The 19,630-nt window shown below is 51.2% G+C and overlaps 1 protein-coding gene across 8 annotated transcripts in view; it reads right to left on the bottom strand.

The window, feature by feature from the left end:
* Positions 1–1,876: 1,876 nt before the first annotated feature.
* KMT5B (lysine methyltransferase 5B) overlaps positions 1,877–19,630 on the bottom strand; it is a 48,920-nt gene continuing 31,166 nt past the window's right edge. For 7 of the 8 annotated variants that reach the window (XM_046015710.1, XM_046015707.1, XM_046015708.1 and 4 more), the window contains 5 exons: positions 17,955–18,121; positions 17,645–17,664; positions 17,427–17,563; positions 11,428–11,624; positions 1,877–4,819 (listed from right to left, as the gene is read on the bottom strand). In XM_046015710.1, coding sequence (XP_045871666.1) covers positions 3,336–4,819; positions 11,428–11,624; positions 17,427–17,563; positions 17,645–17,664; positions 17,955–18,121 — 2,005 coding nt within the window. In that variant the 3' untranslated portion in view covers positions 1,877–3,335. Of the gene's footprint in view, positions 4,820–10,137; positions 11,133–11,427; positions 11,625–17,426; positions 17,564–17,644; positions 17,665–17,954; positions 18,122–19,630 lie in introns of those variants that run through there. The other variant, XM_046015712.1, reaches the window with a different exon arrangement.

The raw sequence follows: 19,630 nt of genomic DNA, 5'->3' as shown, positions 1-19,630 counted from the left end.
TTGGGGGGTGGCTGGCAGCTCGCCCAGGGCCCCTCAGATGCAGAGGGCTGGGCAAACTCCTGCCCCTTGAAGCCAGGCCCATGTCTCCCCTCAGTCGGGTTTTGCTACAGTAACTAGGAGGACAGAGGACCCACGCCAGCCCGATAGGCCGATTTTGTCCATTCAGAGAGGTCAGAAACCCAGCCCTTGGGAGTTGCGCAGTGTGGGGTCGGAGGGCCGGGGGCTTGGAGAGGAGCCTCCCCAGGAGACAAGGACTGCTTTCCCGTGTTTTCAACAAAAGGAGCGGCAGCGGAAGCAAATGGGAGGCCGGGCACAGGCTACGGCTAAGTTCGGCTAATTCGCAGATGCTGGAAAGCTTGCGAACCTTCGATTTTACAAATCCTACTTGAAATGGAAGCCTTGTGCTGAAAGGCACCCCTTTGATCCTTTCTTCTCAGATACAGCGAACACTGGCCAGATTGTTTCAATTTCCGAATTTATTAAAATGATTAACCTCAATACTGCAAGTGCATGTACAAAATATTTGTAAAAAATGTTTTTAATGAAACGTTAAAGAACTTACCTCAAATGCTGAAAAAGTCCTTTTTTTTTTTTCATTCTTTCAGTACAAGGAATACATTGTATCTCAAAGGTATTACAACTCAGCAAAACAATTTAAAACAGTAATTTGAAAAATGATTGAAAATCGAACACTTTACATGTATTTTTATGATCACCTCCTAATTCTTACAATGCCAAAATCTTTACGAATCATTGCGCAAGCTCAAGCTCGAAGTTGTATGGAACGCAGCCTCTTCCAAGTGGTCGCCGTGTCACCGTGTGTGGCTCTCGCCATCCCACACGGGGAAGTTCCACGGGGGAGCCCAAGCAGCTCCGAGGCCCCCACCTGGAAAAACGGAAATCAGGTTTCCCTGAAAGGTCTGTGCACCCCGCCCCCCGGGGCACCGCTGCTGGGGCCCATGGGGAAGGTCAGCCTCGAAAAGCCGAGGCCACAATCAAGTTAAACAAACGTAAATAAGTTACTAAAATTAAGCTTCAAAACGGAGAAATGTGGGAAATGTGGTATTTTGTGACTTTTTCCTTTAGGGGGCAATTCCTGAAATGGCTGTCGTTGGTATTCCGGGAGACAGGCTGAGACTTAAGTCTCTGAACCTCTTTGACACGCTCCACACTAAGGCAGGAGTGAAAGGGGTGGCCCACGGCTTTCTGGTACTTTCCAGACACAGAGTCTAAGCTCGACCTTCCTCAGTGGCTGGAGTCTCACGCTTCTACCCCGAGGGACAACGTGAGGACCGGATGTGGTTCACAACCGCTCTGAGGGCCTCGGGACAGAACCCCAGGGGCACTGTTCTGCTTCGCAGGGGGGGACGGAGCACACGCAGAGCAGGGGCGGTGGGGGGGAGTGCAGCAGGGAAGCGGGTCTGCACCTGCCCTCCACGCTACTACCTGAGGGGTGACCTGCATGGGACAGACGGGAATGAGGCGACGTTAAGACCACACGAGTAACTCTTTAAAGAACATGAGGAGAAACAAAAACTCTATATTGCAAACACTTTTATGAATATTATTAATTTCTACACGGAACCCCTATTGGCAATCGTTTTATGGGACTCAGTTTAAAGGGTGTTCCCCAGAACCTGGCAACTAGCAGGAATCACCTAGAAGTAAGAGTAAGCATTGAGGTTTTCTCCACTGGACTTTTCGTTATGGGCAGATTCCTTTTAATATCTTAAGACATGGGCTACTTTTCTACAGACACTACACGAATCCCCTAAATCGGTCTTACTCAGGAACACTGTATATCTGAAAGTACACGTACACATTTCCCAGAAATAAGGAGACCCACTGGCGTCAAACACCTGCTACAGCTTTATATTCCCAAATTCTTTGTCCAATGATTTGTAAAATAACCCAGAGAAATGAAAGGTTGGTATTGAACATAAAGTAGTAATCAAAAATCTGCTCATTAAGTTACTTAAAATTAATTTCTCTTCTCAAAGTGCTTAAAAAAAAAACAAATTAAATCTGACTCCTCTTTTCGTTTAACTGATAATATAGTCAAAAAATCTTTGATATTTTCATACATAAACTAACAGAAGCCGAGAACTCCCACTGATGCAGTGCTTAAAACTATATATTTTATACTCTCCTATTTTATTGGCATGAATATTTCTAAACTTAAAAACCTTCCTGGTAAGTTCTTTTAATTTCTTATGACAAAAATTTCTCACAACACACAAATATTTACAACATATACATTGTTCTCAGTTCTTTACATTGAATTTCAAAGACAAACATCTTTATAGGTTACCACAGAACAAAAGCTGTGACTCATGTCTTTATTTCATAAACTATTATAAGTTAAAGTGAATAGAGTTTTTAATATTCCTTGTAGCATTTTACAAGTGCAACAGAAACCTTGAAGACCAAACGAAGAGAGCTGTAGTTCATCAGGTCAATGTCGCCTGTTGTCCTCACATTGTTCACAGCAAAGTTTTGAAAAAATAAGCACCAATCATTCTTGCAAAGAACAATTTTATCTAAAAGGATCGAAAAGTGTTAAATACAAGGTCTTTAATTTACATGACAAGCAATAAATACAGACTCGGAACTCGTCCCCCACACTGCCACTCTCCTACAGAAAATGTACTGGCGAGTAAGCGGTCACGCGTGTCACTGTACTTTTTTTTTTTTTTTAAAGAAACCAATTCGACTCCTGACCGATGGCTTGCTCTTTTGAGCAAGGCCCCGCACAGTACACCTGGGCCAGCGAACAGTGTGAAACTGACAAACTCCGAGGGGGTGGGGGGAGAACATCTAGCAGATAAATCAAAAAGCCGAAGATCATTGCTGGTGATATTAGCATATACTAGAAAACCTTAATATGCTGCTACTATGATTTGTTTTAAATTATTGTTTAGTCATATATTAAAGAGCCAGTTGATGCTCTTGGTTAAAAAAAAAAGAAGAAGAAAAAAAAGAAGAGGGAAAAAAAAAGGAAAAAGAAAATTGTGTAACCACATTATTGTTTTCAACGTCCCGTATGGAAAGTCGCTATCACTGTACAATTTCGCTTGAGCCTTTATTTTACAACTGGGCTTTCCCTCTACCTCAGAATTGCACGTAGGAAGGCTATTTAAAAAGTACAATAAAAATTTGCACAAATCAGACTTAGGGAGGGTCAGCGGGCTGTACACTTTCTACAGTATGACGCTGCTACGTGGAGAGAGGAGGGAAGCGCGGCCGCTAGAACGGTCTCGGGTGAGGGATCACTGGCGGGAAGTTGTTTTTATTTCTTTAAAGTAGGTCTCCCAGGCCAAACCGAGGCCGCGAGCTCACGCGTTGAGCCGCAAAGACTGGTCTTCTCTCCTCCGCGAGGAGATGTCAATGTCGATGGAGTCCTTGCCCACGATCAGCCGCAGGCGCTTGGCCGGAGGGAGGGGAATGAAGTCATCCTCGAAGTCCTCCTCGTAGTCCTCGTCCTCCTCGTCGCCGTCCGAGGAGGAGGGCTCGTCTGTGCTCTCCTCCCCGTACCGGCCGTAGTCGTCCACTTCCATGCGGGACTCCAGCAGCGAGAGAGGGTCGCCGCAGCACACCCCGTTCTCGTGAAGGCCCTCGGGGTGCGGCCCCCGACCCTCCTCGTCGCGCTTCAGCTGGATCTTCAGTTTCGTGGCGCTGCTGCCCGACCCTGAGTTAAACCCGTTGTTGAGCTTGGCTACATACAGGTTGTTATCGTTCTCGTGGTCTTTGCTTAGCTTGATGCTTATTTTTGAGGAATTCATGCCGTCGCTCTCCGGGTCGCTGGTCTTGCTGCTGCTGTCGTGGCGCCTCCGAAGAGTCAATTTGGGGATCCCAGAGTTATTCTCCAGGATCAGCTGTGCGTCATACCTGGTGATTCGCCTCTTCTTTTTACTTTTTGCAGTTCTGAAGCCGTCCTTCGTCTTGAAGCTGTCGGACGTGACGACTGGCCCGCCGCCGGGTGAAGGCGCCCAGTCCGGGTAGGCCCCGGGCGCAGGTTCCGGGGTGCCGCGCTCGGCCGGCTCGCAGGGGGCCCCCAGCACCTCGGGCGCCACGCCGGCTTCTCCGGGGGAGTCCGGCCCGTCGGCAGGCTCCTCGGCTTTCGCCAACGGTTTCCCGAGTTTCCCTTGCCGTGATTTCTTCTTCGACAGGCCGCTGTCACTCCTCGGACACTTGGCTTCCCCGCTGGGCGCCGCCCCAGGGGTCAGGTCCCCGTCCTGTGCCCGGGCAGCCGGCTGCTCGCCGCCACCGCCGTCCGGGCCTGCTGCTGGCGAGCCGCTCTTATAGCCGTCCGACGGGCTGGGATCCAGCGGGAGGTCAGAGGGCTCCTTCGGGGTCGTCCTCGTCCGTGCAGACCGCCTGGTGGTGTAGGCGCAGGGGGCGCCATGCCCCAGCGGCGGGGCACCTCGCCCGGAGCCCGCCCGGTGCTCCCGCGCCGCGTGTCTAGTTAAGCACCCACCGGCCGCCGCGGCCGGAGCCGGTCCTTCGGGCTCCTTCTCTTTCTTAATGGGTAAGTTTTTATACAGAACTACTTTGGGCTCTTTGAGTACTAAGTTTCCCATCTCGAGTTTTCTTGAAGCGTTCTTTTGCTCCAGCCGTTTGCAATGATTTCTTAATTTTATCTTTGAAAGTAAAGGCTTTGCAGGCTTTTTCAGTTTCTTTGGTTCCCTGGAATTGTTTCCATGAGTTAGCTTAGATGAGGTAGAGTCGGAAGAAGCTGGAATTCTTGACATAGACTGCCTTGTTAACGTTCTGTTCTTGCTGTTCTTTTTCACACCGACGGAAGATTTTCGGTTAGGAGCTGCAAGTTAAGAAGAAGAAAAAGGATGAAAACCAGCCCGGGGAACACAGGTGCACTCAACACGACGCCCAAACCTGCGGGCTACGAGAGGGTCGGATCACAGCAGCGCGTGAGGGGACCCCGCTGGTCTCGGCCGACACACGGGCAACCCCAGCCGCCTTCCTGTAATTTCCCAACCGCTGCCTCCGGTTTACGGAGCACCTCGGTGTCTCCCGCAGCGAGGACCTGCGCTCCACCCGAAGCTCGTCCATAACCCACTGTGATACTTGTCCGAAGTAAGTATTTCTTTTCCTGGGCTATTTCCTTGAGTCTTTGTAAACTTGAGGAAAAATCAGATTTTCTTTCACAAATTCTCAACATCATTTAAGATAGGTTTCTAAGACCCGTGACTCATCGACTCCAAGGAAGGATATTACTTGACCGGTGATACAGAACAGAAATACGTCATCACTGAGCTCTAACAGACACTCTACCACAGTGGTTTCAAACAAGCAAGACAGACCCTAAGAATTATACACCGTTAATCCCACAACGAGCCGCACCTCACAAAGTTCTTGCTCCAACCCCGTGAGGGCCACAGCAGACTTCCAGGGGCGGCAGAACGTTCTTGGCCGCGTCCCTCCAGGGACCGCCTGCTGCCAACCACCGAACTGAGGCGGGAAGAAGCCTGCGACTAGAATTACACTCTTGGGACAAAGGGGGATCCAACTTCCTCTGAACAAGCACACGGAAAGGCTGCGAGGACCCTACTGGGAATCCCCAACCCGAGGACCCCGATCGGATTTGCAAAATGCTTATAGGTGACTCAAGTTTAAGCTGCTTCCGCAGTGAGCTTGACCTTACCAGGGACTTTCTGCTGTCTTTTTCTCTCCGTTGACAGTATGGACCTGTGTGCACAGCATTTTACAGGAGTCCATTTCTCATTTCCTTATGGTCCCCGCCGGCCCCCACCCGAAACCCCTTCCTCATCAAGCTACTCCTTTGGGTCATCCACTAAGGAAGCTGAGATGACGGAAGTAAGAATCCCCACTTCTCACCAGAAAACAGGGAGAGAAAAAGTGGCTATGGGTAAACCAAACACACTGCCCAGCAGAGACTTGTCGCCGTGGACTTGGCCAAACGTTGCCAGGGCGACGGCTGTTCCCTCTGCATGGCTCAGCAAGTAAGTGACCACTAGTTAGCTTCTACTGAGAGAGAGAACAAGAATGCGCTACAAGCACTCCCAACATATCAAACCACCGAGAGAAGGCTCTGGACTCAAGGGGGTCTTGTAAGAGGCTCTGGGGTACCCAAACCAGCACAGCTCCCAGGAGCGAGCGCCCGGACTGGACCCAGAAGGCGCTTCTCCGTATGGGCTCCCCACCCCAAGGCAGCCACTCATTCTTAAAACAGCCGGAGTTGTGGTTTGGGCGCCATTCGACCGGAGAACCGATGTTGCATGAACCAGAATCCTACAAACTTGCCGGAAATGATTTTTGAAAACACGAGCCTATACAGGGCCTTCTTTTGTTACGGGATTTCTTTATGCTCACGAGGCTTCCTCCGAGGTCCACTGGACAGGTGCTTGCTGGCGTAGGTGCAGGCCGGCGTCCGGCGTCCGGCACTTGGCCTTCTCAACCGTGGCTGTGAAGTCCCCCGGCTCAGCCCAGACTCCTCGAGGACCACTCCAGGACCAAACTTGGTGGCTGCCGGCCTCCCTGTTCCTTTTGCCGCCCGTTCCCGCGCCGCACCCACCACCCCTTCAGCACACACACACCCCATGTGCTGGACCGCAAGCCCGCTGCAACCTGGATCCAGCTCATCCCTCTAATGAGACAGCCTTTGGCAACCCTGGAAAACCTCATCACGCCATCCGGCGGCCACTCTCCAGCCCTGCCTTCCTCTTCCTTTCTCTGCAGAATGGGACACTACTCACCGGTTTTCTTCCTGAAAACTCCCATCCCACTGGCTGCCCACAGGGGCATACTCTCGCGTGCCCTGCCCTCTGCCCCCCGCAACTGCGCTCCTCAGGCCTCTGCTGTCCTAGACCCTCTGGAAACCACATGCCTTCTCTGTGTGACAGGCACCCACCCCCGCCCCCTGCACGGCTCTTACCACTGGTGCACTGGTACTTTCCCTAGCCTCCCTCCTAGATTACAGATCGGGAACGCCAAACACCCGCCGGCATCTAGACGGTCCCGAGGATGGACCCCTTATCACAGTCAACATACCCCCGAACTGAACTCAGCGTCAAGCTTCATGGCTGCTCTCCCTCTAAATTCTCCATCCTGCTCAGGAGCACCACCATCCACACAGACAGCTGCCCAAGCGGGCGGCGGGAGGTCACCCCGCCCTCCTGCTTTCCCTAACTGCCTTCCCCAGTCAGCCACCATGTCCCGTGGAGCCCCCTCCTGCGGTGTCCCTGCGGCCATCTACTTCTCTCGCCTCATAGTCCCCCGCCTGAACCGCCGCGACTCCCTCCCCTACTTTTTCTCATCTCTCCCATTGCTTCCCAGCAGCCTGTTCTCTACCCTGTGGCCGGAGTGACTTTCCTAGTACGTGTCACTGCCGGGCTTTAAGACTTTCAGTAACCGAATGCACTCAGAATCAATCCAAAAATGCCAACAATGGTCATATCCCTCCTTCCTACCCCCTACTCCAGCCATGATCTACTTTCCTTATTCGGGTCCTACACTCATCCCCGTGTCTCCATTTATGAATTCCCTCCGCCCTGAAGACACTTTACTTGGCCAGTCCCCTCCCCCCTTTAAGACTTCAATTAAGAAATGCTTCGCTCGGGGAGACCTTCAGGACTTTCTACAAATGACCCTTTCTGTTTTCAGAGCACCTGAGATCCTCCTTAGTCCGGCTCCTTTCTTATCCCATTAGGTGAGTCTCATTTTCTGGTGATTCTGCATTCGCCCTTGCTTCCAAAGGACTCCCTGCCAGCCGACCGCGGGACCCACCGACAAGGCGCTCGTGTTTGTGTTCTACACCACACAGAACGGACTGCGCCAGATGCTGTGGATTTGTTGATACGGAGATCTCACGCGTGTTCGTGTACTGGTCAGTCTAGCCTTTCGTTTTAAAAAGTTTCTCAACAAAACCCAGCAGAGGTATGATCATCAAGTCCAAGGTCAGAAGAGACCCAGAGAAGCTGGGCAAGGCCGACGTGAGCAATGTGACGAAGATGGGAGCCCCGTGGGCGCCAAGGGCTCCTCCTCCCGGACGGGTCTACGCCGCCCTGGTTCGGGAGGACAGGGATGGTAGGCTAGAGGAGGACAGCATCAATGCTGCCGAGTGGGAGTCGGTCCAGGGACTGACGACTCTGACTCGGGGGAGATCGGGCACCCCTGCGGCTGCTCTGGCCTTGGCGCAGCCACACCACGGGGCGACTCTGCGGCCTGGCGGCGGGGACAGATCCCCAGTGCACAAACCTAAGACAGTCATTCTAGGTGCGGAGACACGTTCTTAGCAATTATTATATGCCGATGCTGTGCGAAATGGCCCAATCAGTATGATCTCAATCCTAACACGCCTTCTTCGTAGTGCTAAGTCCACGGGGCAACCGAGCGCGTCCGGCTGAGCGTGCCTCAGATGGCCCACCTGCCGGGGGAGAGCCGGCATCTGGACAGAGTGGCGTGTGTGACTCAAGAGCTACCGTACTAAGTATGCCGCAGAGTTACAGTGGCGGTCCCTGCTCCTGGGGACAGGACCCGCACGGCACGGCCCTCACTGCCACCTCACGGTGCCCTCCAAATCACAAGGCAGCCCCGTGTGCGCATCGAGAATGACAGCCAGACACGAGCAGCGAAATGACATCAAAGCTCCCCGCGCGCCCGGACTGGCTTCGGTACTGGCAAGGCCCCAGAAATGCACACTGTCCCCGTGAACCAAGGGAACACGAGGGCCGGCCACAGCCTGCCATCTTCAGAACTTGAAGATCCAGAAAACCCTGAGCGAGACTGTAGAGCTCAGTTCGAGTCTATCAGGCACAACAAGCATCTTCCATCAGACACGACCAGCGGAGACCGGCAGGAGCAGCCTGCAAGTGGCTGTCGGAAAGGACCGAGCAGTAGCCTACCGGCTCAGCATCAAGGAGGGTTCAGATCGGCAGTGAGGTCTGTGGCAGCTGACAGTGAGCAGCGGGTGGCCCAGTCCACTATCTCTAGGACGGGCGCTCCGGAGTTAAGACCAACTCCTTCCACCGGCCGTGTCTTCCAGGCCTCACAGCAACCCGTGGCCCTGGCACGACTCAGCCGGTTCGCGGCACTACGGGGGGGGCCTAGCCGTCGAGCCACGAGAGGCCTGAGACAGCACGCTCTTCTAACAATGGCCTTAAAATTCAGGCTTGTGGACTGAATTTGTGAAAATGGATTTCTCGTCATCTCCTCTTTCCAGACGCTAAAGCCAACAGTCTACGTGTGGCTCTCGAGACACCTTTCAAAAAAGAGATCTGTGCAGAAGAAAGAATTTTTCTCCCGACTAGGCAGAGGTGTCTCTCTAAAAAAGAACACACAAGCTGTTCACCGCCTCCTCTGGGAGACGCTCGGGCGGCCCTGGCTTTGCTCCCAGCTGCGATCTCAAAAAGTCTTTCTTTCGAACAGGTAGGAGGTTACGGTCGAGACGCAGACACCAAAAGCAATCCCTTCTGAAAGAAAACCCGTGGGGACCTGACGGGACACTGCCGTGACGGTGGCCCAGTGGAGGGCGGGCTGCGAGGGCTGCTGCGAAGTCTCTCGCTCCCCCGGAGTGCGGGACCGCGGACCGCGCCCGTCAACTCCCAGCGCCCGGCCCTCCACGTCGGCTCCGTCCACCCTCCCAGTCCCGACAACCGTAATCCTGCAGAAAGGTGATCTGAACCTTCAGCCCCCCCCTCCATCGGCAATCACTAGGGAGCGCTGCATCGCCCTTCGGTGAGGCTGAGACCCCGGGTCAGAGGGACCCCGGCTCACTCTGTGCTTGCGCCCTGGCGCTCGCAGCCTGCTGGGCTTGACGACCTGGGTGCTTGCCGCGCCCTGAGGGATGGGCCTGAGTCTCAGACATTTCCGCAGCTCTTCAGCAACTAGGAGGCTTCTGAGGATTTGGCTTACTAAGAAATACTCCCCAGACGGCCACACTTTCAGAGGCTGCCTACGTTAGGCTCTTTTCGACTCCGTGGTGACCCGAGTTCAGTATGTATACAGTAGGAATAGAGCTAATGCCCCCCGTGTCACAGAGCCGTCCGGCGTGCGCAGCGTGGTGGCCGTGTCCGCGCTCTGTAGTGTTTCATGCATATATTTCTAAACCGGGCTTCACAAGTCTCCAGTTTCGCCAAGGAACCAGACTCCGAAAACAAACGTTGCTTATGTTCCATTTATTGTGAGAACCAACAGTCAACAGCGAATGGCAGGCTAACTGCGCTTTCTGCTCACTCGGGGCATGGACACTGGGCTAGGAACACGGTACCGCTCTTCCGCTACGGGGTGACACCTGGCCCCTGACCTCCAGCGGCAGGTGGACGCAGGAACTCACGGCATGACATTCCCCATCGCGGGAGAGGCCTCCCCTTCTGGCCAGGGTTTTCTGCAGGGGAGGGGTGCACCGCGCTGGGCTGCAAACAGCTGAAGGTGGGGGAGGCCCTCAAGCAGCGCGACTTCCAGAGGCGTCAAGGCGCTACCAAGGACCTATGGCCCCCTGGCGTGGCAAAACAGGTGTCCCTAGAGATCACTGAGTCAAAACTCTGAAACTTTATTCCTGTCGGAAACAAGTCAGACTAGCGAGCCTACAGCTTTAGTGGCAATGAGAGGAAACTGGTGTTACCCAGAGGAAACCGGCAGCCATGAGCATGGTCCCAGGACTTCAAAGTTCCACCAACAGGACGCTCTTCCCTTTGCCCGGCTACGCTGGCTCCACTTTCTTTCCTCTTTATGCTCCGTTCTCTCTGTTTCCAGTTTCCATTCGGTCTTGCCCCCACGCACAACCGGTATCTTAATGCTGGCTTCTTCGTGGCACCTCTCTTGCTGCTTTCCGTGGTGGCTAAGGCACCACGTGCGAGTACCAGCGACCTTCCGAACGTTCCGCTATCGCAACTCTGGCCTGGGAGCTGGTGGTCTGGTGGACGGGCTCAGTTCAGTTGGAAAAGGGCAAGCAAGCGACAAAAAGGTGGAAGCCTTGAGGCCAGAGCTAGGAGCCGCCCAGGCTGGCATCGCGCGTGCTAAGGGACTGGCTCGGCGCGGGGACACGGATGTGCCTCCACACCTCTACCCAGTCCTCCGTCTTCCTGCAGGACCTACCACCATCGCCACAGTCAAACTAACACCTTGAAAATGTTTCTCTCAAACACAGGACGACCCTGGAACACATGATGAAGAATGGAGTATCCAGTTACCAGGAATTCAAGAAAAGCAGACAGTTCAGTCTAGAGGACAGGACTGAATCTGGAGGCGGGAGACAGACGCTTTTGTGCTCGGACCGTTTCTAGAACCTTGCGGTGCTGCTGAAGCATGTGAGTCCCAGAGCTTCTCTCAATATTTAAAAGATCGAAACTACTGAAGTGAAGCATACTTTAGAAAGACAACTGTGTGAAAATACTTTAAAAAATAGTAATAAAAAAAGAAGATAGATGCTCATCAATCTCCCTTACTTACTTGCATTGTTTTTTTCCTGAGTGGTGTCTGCATCAGTGTTAGAGCTGACAGACTGACTGTCTGAGTTTTTGCTGCTGTCACCTAACTTTTTAAGCCTATTTAAGCGTTTATCTGTCTCTCTGAGTCCGTATTTGCTATTGATAACAGGAGCAGGTGCCGGCAGTCCCACTCTGGATTTAAAAGCACCGGTTCCCCGTCTGAAAGAGAAAACAGCACAGGTTAAACAGTGTTCCCACTCTAAGGTCACGTGCTGAGGGCTCACGGCCACATCAGGTCAACAGATGTGGCGCGCTGATGAGGCCTCAATAACCACTGGAAATCTGCCAAGTCTAGGACTCGCCAAAGAATTAAAAATGTACAGAAAACTAATGCAAAAAACCCTCTAGATTTTAAACAACAAATTATTGTGACTATTATCAACTGATTATTCACTGCCCATGAGAAACTCCTAGACCCTGAAGTCCAGGTGTAGATGGAAATAACTAATCCTTCCATTTCAAAGCTGGTGAGTCCAATCAGGTCTACATTGTGGCTGAATTAACCCACCTGTTAATTGTATTTCAGCTCTGCTCTACGCAATTTACCTCTACAACACTGCATATTAAGAATTAATGAATTAAAAAGAAACCAGAGAATTTCCACAAATTAATTCATTACTTAGAGCTCGATGTTACATACAAATATTAACTAAAAAATCTATGCAAGATGGCTACACTGTATCAGTGAAAATCTGACTTCCAGAACAATAAAAACTGTTTAATTTCTTTCAAGTTATTAAGATAAACATGAACGACCATAATTAACACAATGTTACTTAATAAAGGGCATTAAAAGACTTGCTTTTATCACAGGACAAGAATCGTTTGTAGCTTACTCTAATAATTTCTATTTTTTAAAATAATTTCTATTTTTATATAAATTCTTCCGAAGTGAAAGTGCTCAGGAAAGGCTCTCGTCGACCTTACTGAACCTCGCTTTGCAGACATTAACTTTATTCAGTGAGTACTGGTGATTTTCTACTCAGCTCAACTTGAGAGTGTAACTTAGGTTAAAAAAAAGGTGTTACATATTACAATTAAAAAAATGAAAAAATCCCTTTGGTCAAAATTGCCTTCACTGACTTGCTTCTGTCTTCAGCTAGTCAACGAAAAGCTGTACAATAGCCTTTGAACACATAGTAAGGCTGAGGGCGCCCTCCAGTCTGGGGGCAGGACTGGCCTCCGCAGGGGCCCACACAGTTCCCTCTTTTCAGGATGTGGTTGAAGACACAGTGACTTCCCCAAGTGACCACAGTGCTCCAGTTTCAGCGAAGGGACAACAAAACTTTCGATTCCCCTTCCTACAATCTGACCTCTTAGAGCTTAGGGGCCACACACCTAAACCCATCACCAAAACCATTTCTGGTAAGTAGGGTGAGCATTCTTGCTTTCTATACTTTTCCAGAACAGATCTGGTATTCCACTTTTACCACCATTTCTGCAAAAAAATCACAACAAACTGGGAGCCTGAGTAGCTCAGCTGGCTAAGCATTTGCTTTCTGCCCAGGTCATGATCTCAGGGTCCTAGGATGGGAGTCCCGCATGGGGTGGGGGGGGGGGCGGGGGGGGGGGGTCCCTGCTCAGCGGGGAGCCTGCTTCCCCCTTGGCCTCTGCCCCTCCCCTGCTTGCATGTGCGCTTCTCTCTCAAATAAAGAAAATCTTAAAAAAAAAAAAATCACAACAAACTTATTGTGTGGCTGCCTCAGTTCTGGTCTTGGCAAGTGTGTTAGAAGTCATGGGGGGGGCGCACCTGGGTGGCTCAGTGGGTTAAAGCCTCTGCCTTTGCCTCAGGTCATGATCCCAGGGTTCTGGGATAGAGTCCAATCGGGCTCTCCGCTCAGCAGGGAGCCTGCTTCCTCCTCTCTCTCTCTGCCTGACTCTCTGCCTACTTGTGATCTCTGCCTGTCAAATAAATAAATAAAATCTTTAAAAAAAAAAAAAAAGTCACAGTAAAACGTCCAAGTAATCGTTACCCAGACGGGCAAGCAGTTCCCACTCCACACGAAAACATGTGCAGACAGAGAATGCAGAAATGTCAAAGGCAATTTTATCTGACAGGGCTCAAGAGAGTAATATAGTATTTTGAGATATTCCAGGTCTTTCCCCCTTAACCTACAACATTTCTGGTTCATTTCTTGAAAAATTGGCCACACTTAAATTACGCTTAAATACAAATAATCATGGTGGAATTATTTTTTCTGGAACTTAGAGGGTGTTTTGGTTTTAGGTAAAACTCTACTATTCCTCCGCTTCTCTACTCCCTGCTTTTCTCTTTCTAACGTATGCAAGGGAGGCGCGCTCCAGCTTGCGCAAGGAGCACAACAATCCCAGATCTAAGCCAGGAAGCACCAGAGGCCCGTCAGCCGCCTGCACGCCCTGAGCCCCGGGTACCAGCGTTAACCGCCTGCCCGGGTACCATCCCCTGCTCCTCTGCCACGGACCACGCACCCGTCTATGCTGGTAGTTCTTTTTAAGCAAACAAAACCAAAAACACAACCAAAACGTATGGTAACACTCAGCAATCAGCTTTATCGTCATGCGATGGACGAACACATCTAAACTGAACACAGGTTTTGGAAACTGTATTTTTTACCCTGCATGAACAAACACGCCATGATGCAGTCAATCATTCCACATTGGTGGTCAGTGAAACTTGCAGGGGTTTGTTTTTGTCCGCCACCGTGAACACTGCCCTTGCAAACCGACTCCTGACTAGCGAGGGCTTTTTCCACAGGAGAGACTGTTCCATGGGGGACTGACCCCCGGCAGAAGCACACTTACTCTGAACGACGCTGTCACACGACGCACGGCCCTACTAACAGGTGAGTGCCCGCTTCTCCATACCCTCACCACCGCTACAGACTGTCTCTCTCACATTTTGCCAATCGGACAGTGATAACGAACACCTGATTACTGTCCTAACTGCCTCGTTTATGGCCATGGTTTTCTGTGCGGTATCCTCCTTACCCTTCTCTTCCAGAGTCTGTCTTTTGAGCTTCTAGGACTTTCTGTTGTTCGGATTATTAACTTTGCCATCTGCGTACTGTTTTCCCTTTGGTTCATCAGTCGTCTTTGATTTTACTTTTGACATTTCAAACATTTTTGTATTCACTGTTTTTTATCTTCCTTCTTTCAAAACATCTCTACTACGCCTTTTTCTAACAATTTTGCATTGTATTTTTAAATTTTCATCTTTAACCCATCTTGAACTCAGCTTGGTCTTCTTCCGGATGCAGAGCGAATGATACTAACATCATTCATTAGACAAATCCTCATCTCCCCGTGTGGGCTATCAGATCTCACACACATTCGCCTCTCTTTCAGGCCTCTCTGTTCGTGTCCTTTTATCCGTTTGTTCACTTCTGGGCCAAAGGCATCCAGTGTTGATCACAACAGGTTCCTGGCTACTTCTGATACCAATGCAAATCTCCTCTAACTCTACTTTAATAAGAGTAAGAAAGTAACTTTACTTTCTTGGCTATCATCATATTTCCACATAAACTTAAAAATAATCTAATCCTTCATATTTTTTGGTACCTCATTAGAGTTTATTTCTCACATTTTCTGCAGTAAAACCCACAGCACTTACCCAGGAGCCCATCAGATCCCAAAAGCGATCGTCAGGATGGTGGCAGCCACAAAGGAGCTTCAAACGCTCCTGGACGCACCCTGGACGCTCACCGATGGTCTCAGAGCCTTTGTAAGCCTCGGCTCGCCCGCCTCTCCCATCCTGCAGCCCCTGGCAGAGCGCATGTGTGCATGTCCCTGTCACTGCTGCCCTCACAGCGGGCATCGCACTAGGTCTGTCCACCTGGCACGTACCAGACCTTACCCAAGTCAACTGCTCAGTTAACCGCTGACCAGTAACTGGGTGAGTCCGACTCGTCTCTCTTGGGTGTTCCTAAGACTTTCAAGAATATTTACGATCAATTTAAATCGATGTGCTCAAACAGTGTGAAAAGAGCCTTGGCTACTGCCGGGAGTGAGCCTTTCCACCACAAACAGATCTGCTCGTGTGTCTACTTACTCCTCACACTAACCCTGTGGGGAGCTGGGCTCACCCCCACCTGGCCAGTGAGAAACCGAGGCTCACAGCGCCCAGAAGTGCCTGAGGAGCAGGACACACGCGATTCCAGGAAAAGAGCAGCTTCAGGCCGGGTTCGGAATCCCGAGTACGCGGTTACGTTTCTCCGAGCCGCCTCCAAAAGCTGATTCGGCACACCGTTTGCTGTGTTCGTTCATTCGGTGACCGAATATTTATCAAGAACCCACTAGTTAGTGCCAGGCACTGTTCCGGAGGCTGGGGATACAGCAGCAAGCGAAAAGGCTGAGAAATCTCTGCCTCCAGAGAGCTTCCATTCCAGGGGGCAAATGACCAGAAGCCACAGAGTAATCTGACAGCTAACATCTGAGAACTGACTGTGCTGTTCTGTGACCTTCGCGGGAAGTAACAAACTTAACCCTCACAGTGACCCCGCGAGCTCGCTTCTAGTGTTATCCCCACTTTACAGATGGGGTAAGTGAGGCACAGAAAGCACCTAAGCTGCTCAAGCTCTCGCAGCTGACGAAGTGCGGCCACAGTGTCTCAGCTCCGGCAGTCGGCACTCGGCTCAGGCACATCGGTGAGGCATTACTCAAGTATAATTAAACCACTTCGTGGACTAGAGCTCTTTTTGTGAGCTGCTCTAAGATTTAACCAACATTCAAACCACTTTTTATGTAGAAAATAAATTTTTTACACCCATTCCCCCCGCCCCCCCAAAAAAGGGAGGGGGCAAAAACTCAGCGGCACCACGAACAGGTTTTCTGCCATTCCTTGTGGCAAGGACTACGGTGACGGGAGAGAAATGGCTGGGACAGCACCAGGACTCCAGGTTTCTGCTCTCTTGGGACACAGGGCGATACTTCAAGCTACCTGGAAGGAGGGGAAGTGAGGCCTCTGGGGCATTCCCTCTCTCCGCAGGCTGGCTGGCTGCCGGCTGGGTGTTTCTAGAGGGAGGAGCAGCAAAAGCAGTATGAAGTGGACAGGACGAGGGCTCTGAAGTTTGGCTGCCCGGGGTTCAGACACTCCCGTTTTTGTCCTTGCCATGTGGACCTGTCACTGGTACTCTCTCTCAGGATGGCCGTGAAGGCCGAACGAGTCAGGGTTCGTAAAGCGCCTAGCACAGCACAAGGTAAGAAAAACGGACCCACGAAATCCAGGTTTGCTCTGCTGAGTGGCCTGTGCCAACATGGACTGCCTCGTGACAGAGTACTTCCCGCAGCACTAAGCCGGACAAGCCCGTGAGGCCACCTCTGGGAGCTCTTCTATGCAGAAGCCGGTGCAACGAGTGAGTGGGAACCAGCAGTCCCACCACGTCCGATCTGGGGGATTTCTACACGCACTCCAGAATCCTGATGGGTCGCAAGAGATTCCTTATTAAAGAAGAGACAGAACTCGGGAATTACGAAAAGCATGGGCATCATGCTTTTGGTGAGCACAGCAGAACGTGAACACAGGCCGAATCGCTATGCCGCACACCTGAAACTGACGTGCTGTGGTGTGTCAACTACACTCGGATAAAAAAATTAAAACCAACCAACCATAAAAATTCCAGAAGCCACAGTTTGGTAATACCCAAGACAACTTCAGGCTTTTTAACCAAATTATCAGTGGTGGATGTCACGTGCCATTTTTTGGGCAACCCCACTCTGCACTCTGTGTGTGTGTGTGTGTGTGTGTGTGTGTGTGTGTTATTTCCCATTCTCTCCTTAGGCACACTGGCACCCTGAGCTCCTCAGCAGCAGCAGCAGCAGAAGAAGAACATTTCACAGGCCGAAGTGCCAACTCCCTGAGGAGCTCTGCATCTTCGGCTGCTCACGCGCGCTGTGCCAGGTGCAAGGCTACGGAACACAGACGACCGCCCTGCGTGGAGGAAGTGACATCAGCCGTGCCCACCACCGCCTTACTTGATACGCTACCTTTCGCAAGTGTAACACTCGCAGAACTCATTATTTTCTCCAAAAAACCCGTCTCCGTAATAACAAGAAATCTCTTCTCCAGGCTCAATGTCTCTCAGGGCCTTCACACACGCCGTATCTCGACCGGTTGACACAAACTGAAATACAAAGGGCTCATTAAGAAACTCACACGTGAGGCAGGAACAAAACACAGGAAATAAAGAAAGGTCTCCGCTTACCTTGCAGTTAGGTCTGCAATCTGAAAAATGTCCAAAAGATAAAGTCAATTAACTGTAGATAAGATCTGAAACACGAACAATTACAGAAATCTGAAATAAGCTTTCCACATAATTTTACAACTTTCGACAGAAGTTTACGTCTCAAGCTCAACCACATCATTATTTATTTACTAAGCTGGTGGGGGAAGATAGAGATGACCCATCGCCCACCTCCTCTGCAGGGAGACGAGGTTTTAGGCGGTCTGACGCGGCCACTCCAAGTCTTAGCAGTCTGCCCGCCACTCGCGCCCGCCCGACAAGCGCAGCTTACCATGGTTTATAAAGGCGGCGGGGCCAAGCCAGAGCTGAGCACAGTTTTTCCTCGTGGAATACATGACACTGAAGTCGTTCTCTCCGTGTCTAAGTAGCATGTTCTCCTCAATTTCTGAAAGTTCGGCAATACAACCCACCAGTAATTCTATTTTGTCATTTCGTTTCCTATTTAAAATATGTCATGTTAAAAATTACTAGTAATTATAAATAACAAGGCTTCTTGTTAATAAAATAAGCCTGTCCAATCAACAGCAGGAATTGAGAATGCCTAGTTGTGTGTCTATCAGCGGAGCCCCTGGGACCTCCACCGGGCTCCGCCCTCGCCCACCCCGGCAGCCCCCTCCCGCCTTGCCCCCCGGCTGCCTGCGCAGCTGCCTGGTTGCTCTGGGAGCCCGGGAGGCACTGCAGGCCGGAAGCCAGGCCAGCCCCCTGTCTGCGTCCCCTGCAGCACGCACTGTCGTGTTCTGTAGGCGGGAAGGACTCCAAGGCCCGCGGCCCTGAACACAACCTGCTGACAGCGGATGAGGGAGACAGAGACCAGCAGGAGGAAAGGCCTTGGGGACCCAGCTCTGGGATGCCACCCTCCAGAGCAGCACCATCCAAGAGAAACGTGATGGAAGCTGAACACGGAATCCTCCGCGTTCTAGCAGCCACATTAAGAAAGGAAAGACCAGGGCGCCTGGGTGGCTCAGTGGGTTAAGTCTCTGCCTTCGGCTCAGGTCATGATCCCAGGGTCCTGGGACTGAATCCCACATGGGGCTCTCTGCTCAGTAGGGAGCCTGCTTCTCCAACACCACCACCCCCATCTGTCTTTCTGCCTGCTTGTGATCTCTCTGTCAAATAAATAGTCTTAAAAAAAAAGAAGAAAAGAAAGACCAGGTGGAATTACTTTTAGTTGTGTATTTTAACCCAATATACCCCAATCCTATTCCAGCAGGTCATCAATGGAAGAAGTATTAATGAGAACTACAGTTTATTAATGTACCGTCTGGCACAGAGAGCACACGGACAGCTCACACTGAGCCACAAGTGGCTGGTGCCCACCGCACTGAACAGCGCGGTTCTAGAAGACAAGACCTCAAAGCTCGACATCCGCCGACAACACAGGGAGCCTGCGGAGCAGGGGACCGGGCTCCATATGCTCCCACGTCCGCTCACGTGCACACGCCTATCCCAGAGGCCTGGGCGCGCTGCTCTCTGGCCATCCTATTCTCAGGTACCCGGCTCTAACGTTTTTGATATAAAAAACACTGAGGGGATTGACGGCAGCTTATGAGAGGGGCCACACGTTCCTTCTCCTGGGAGAGTACTTAAGAACAGGCATCAGAGGAAACACGTAATCCCATATTCTCTCTTTTCTGAATGGCTTTCCTCCCTACTGGGCTCAACTTCACCACCCGACTTGCACGGGCACAAATGTCTATGTGGATATTTAGGCAGGCAATGCAGTAGAACATTCCCACCCGTGAAACTCCTAGGATCATTAAGACTTCACACCCCACCTTACTCTAGGCCAGCAGGAGATGGACTCTTGAAGCCAGGGGCTCCAGCCCTGGTGCCCACAGGCTTTCAGTAGTCTCGTCGCCAAGCCGCGCTCAGGCTCAGTAAAAGGAAGACAAGCCGTACGGTGGCTTAGGGACAGGGTCTGGTTCAACTGAGATTTCTAATTTTGCT

The sequence above is a fragment of the Meles meles genome, chromosome 8, assembly GCF_922984935.1.
Source record: "Meles meles chromosome 8, mMelMel3.1 paternal haplotype, whole genome shotgun sequence".
In the NCBI taxonomy this organism is placed as follows: Eukaryota; Metazoa; Chordata; class Mammalia; order Carnivora; family Mustelidae; genus Meles; species Meles meles.
This window is presented reverse-complemented; position numbering and strand designations above follow the sequence as displayed.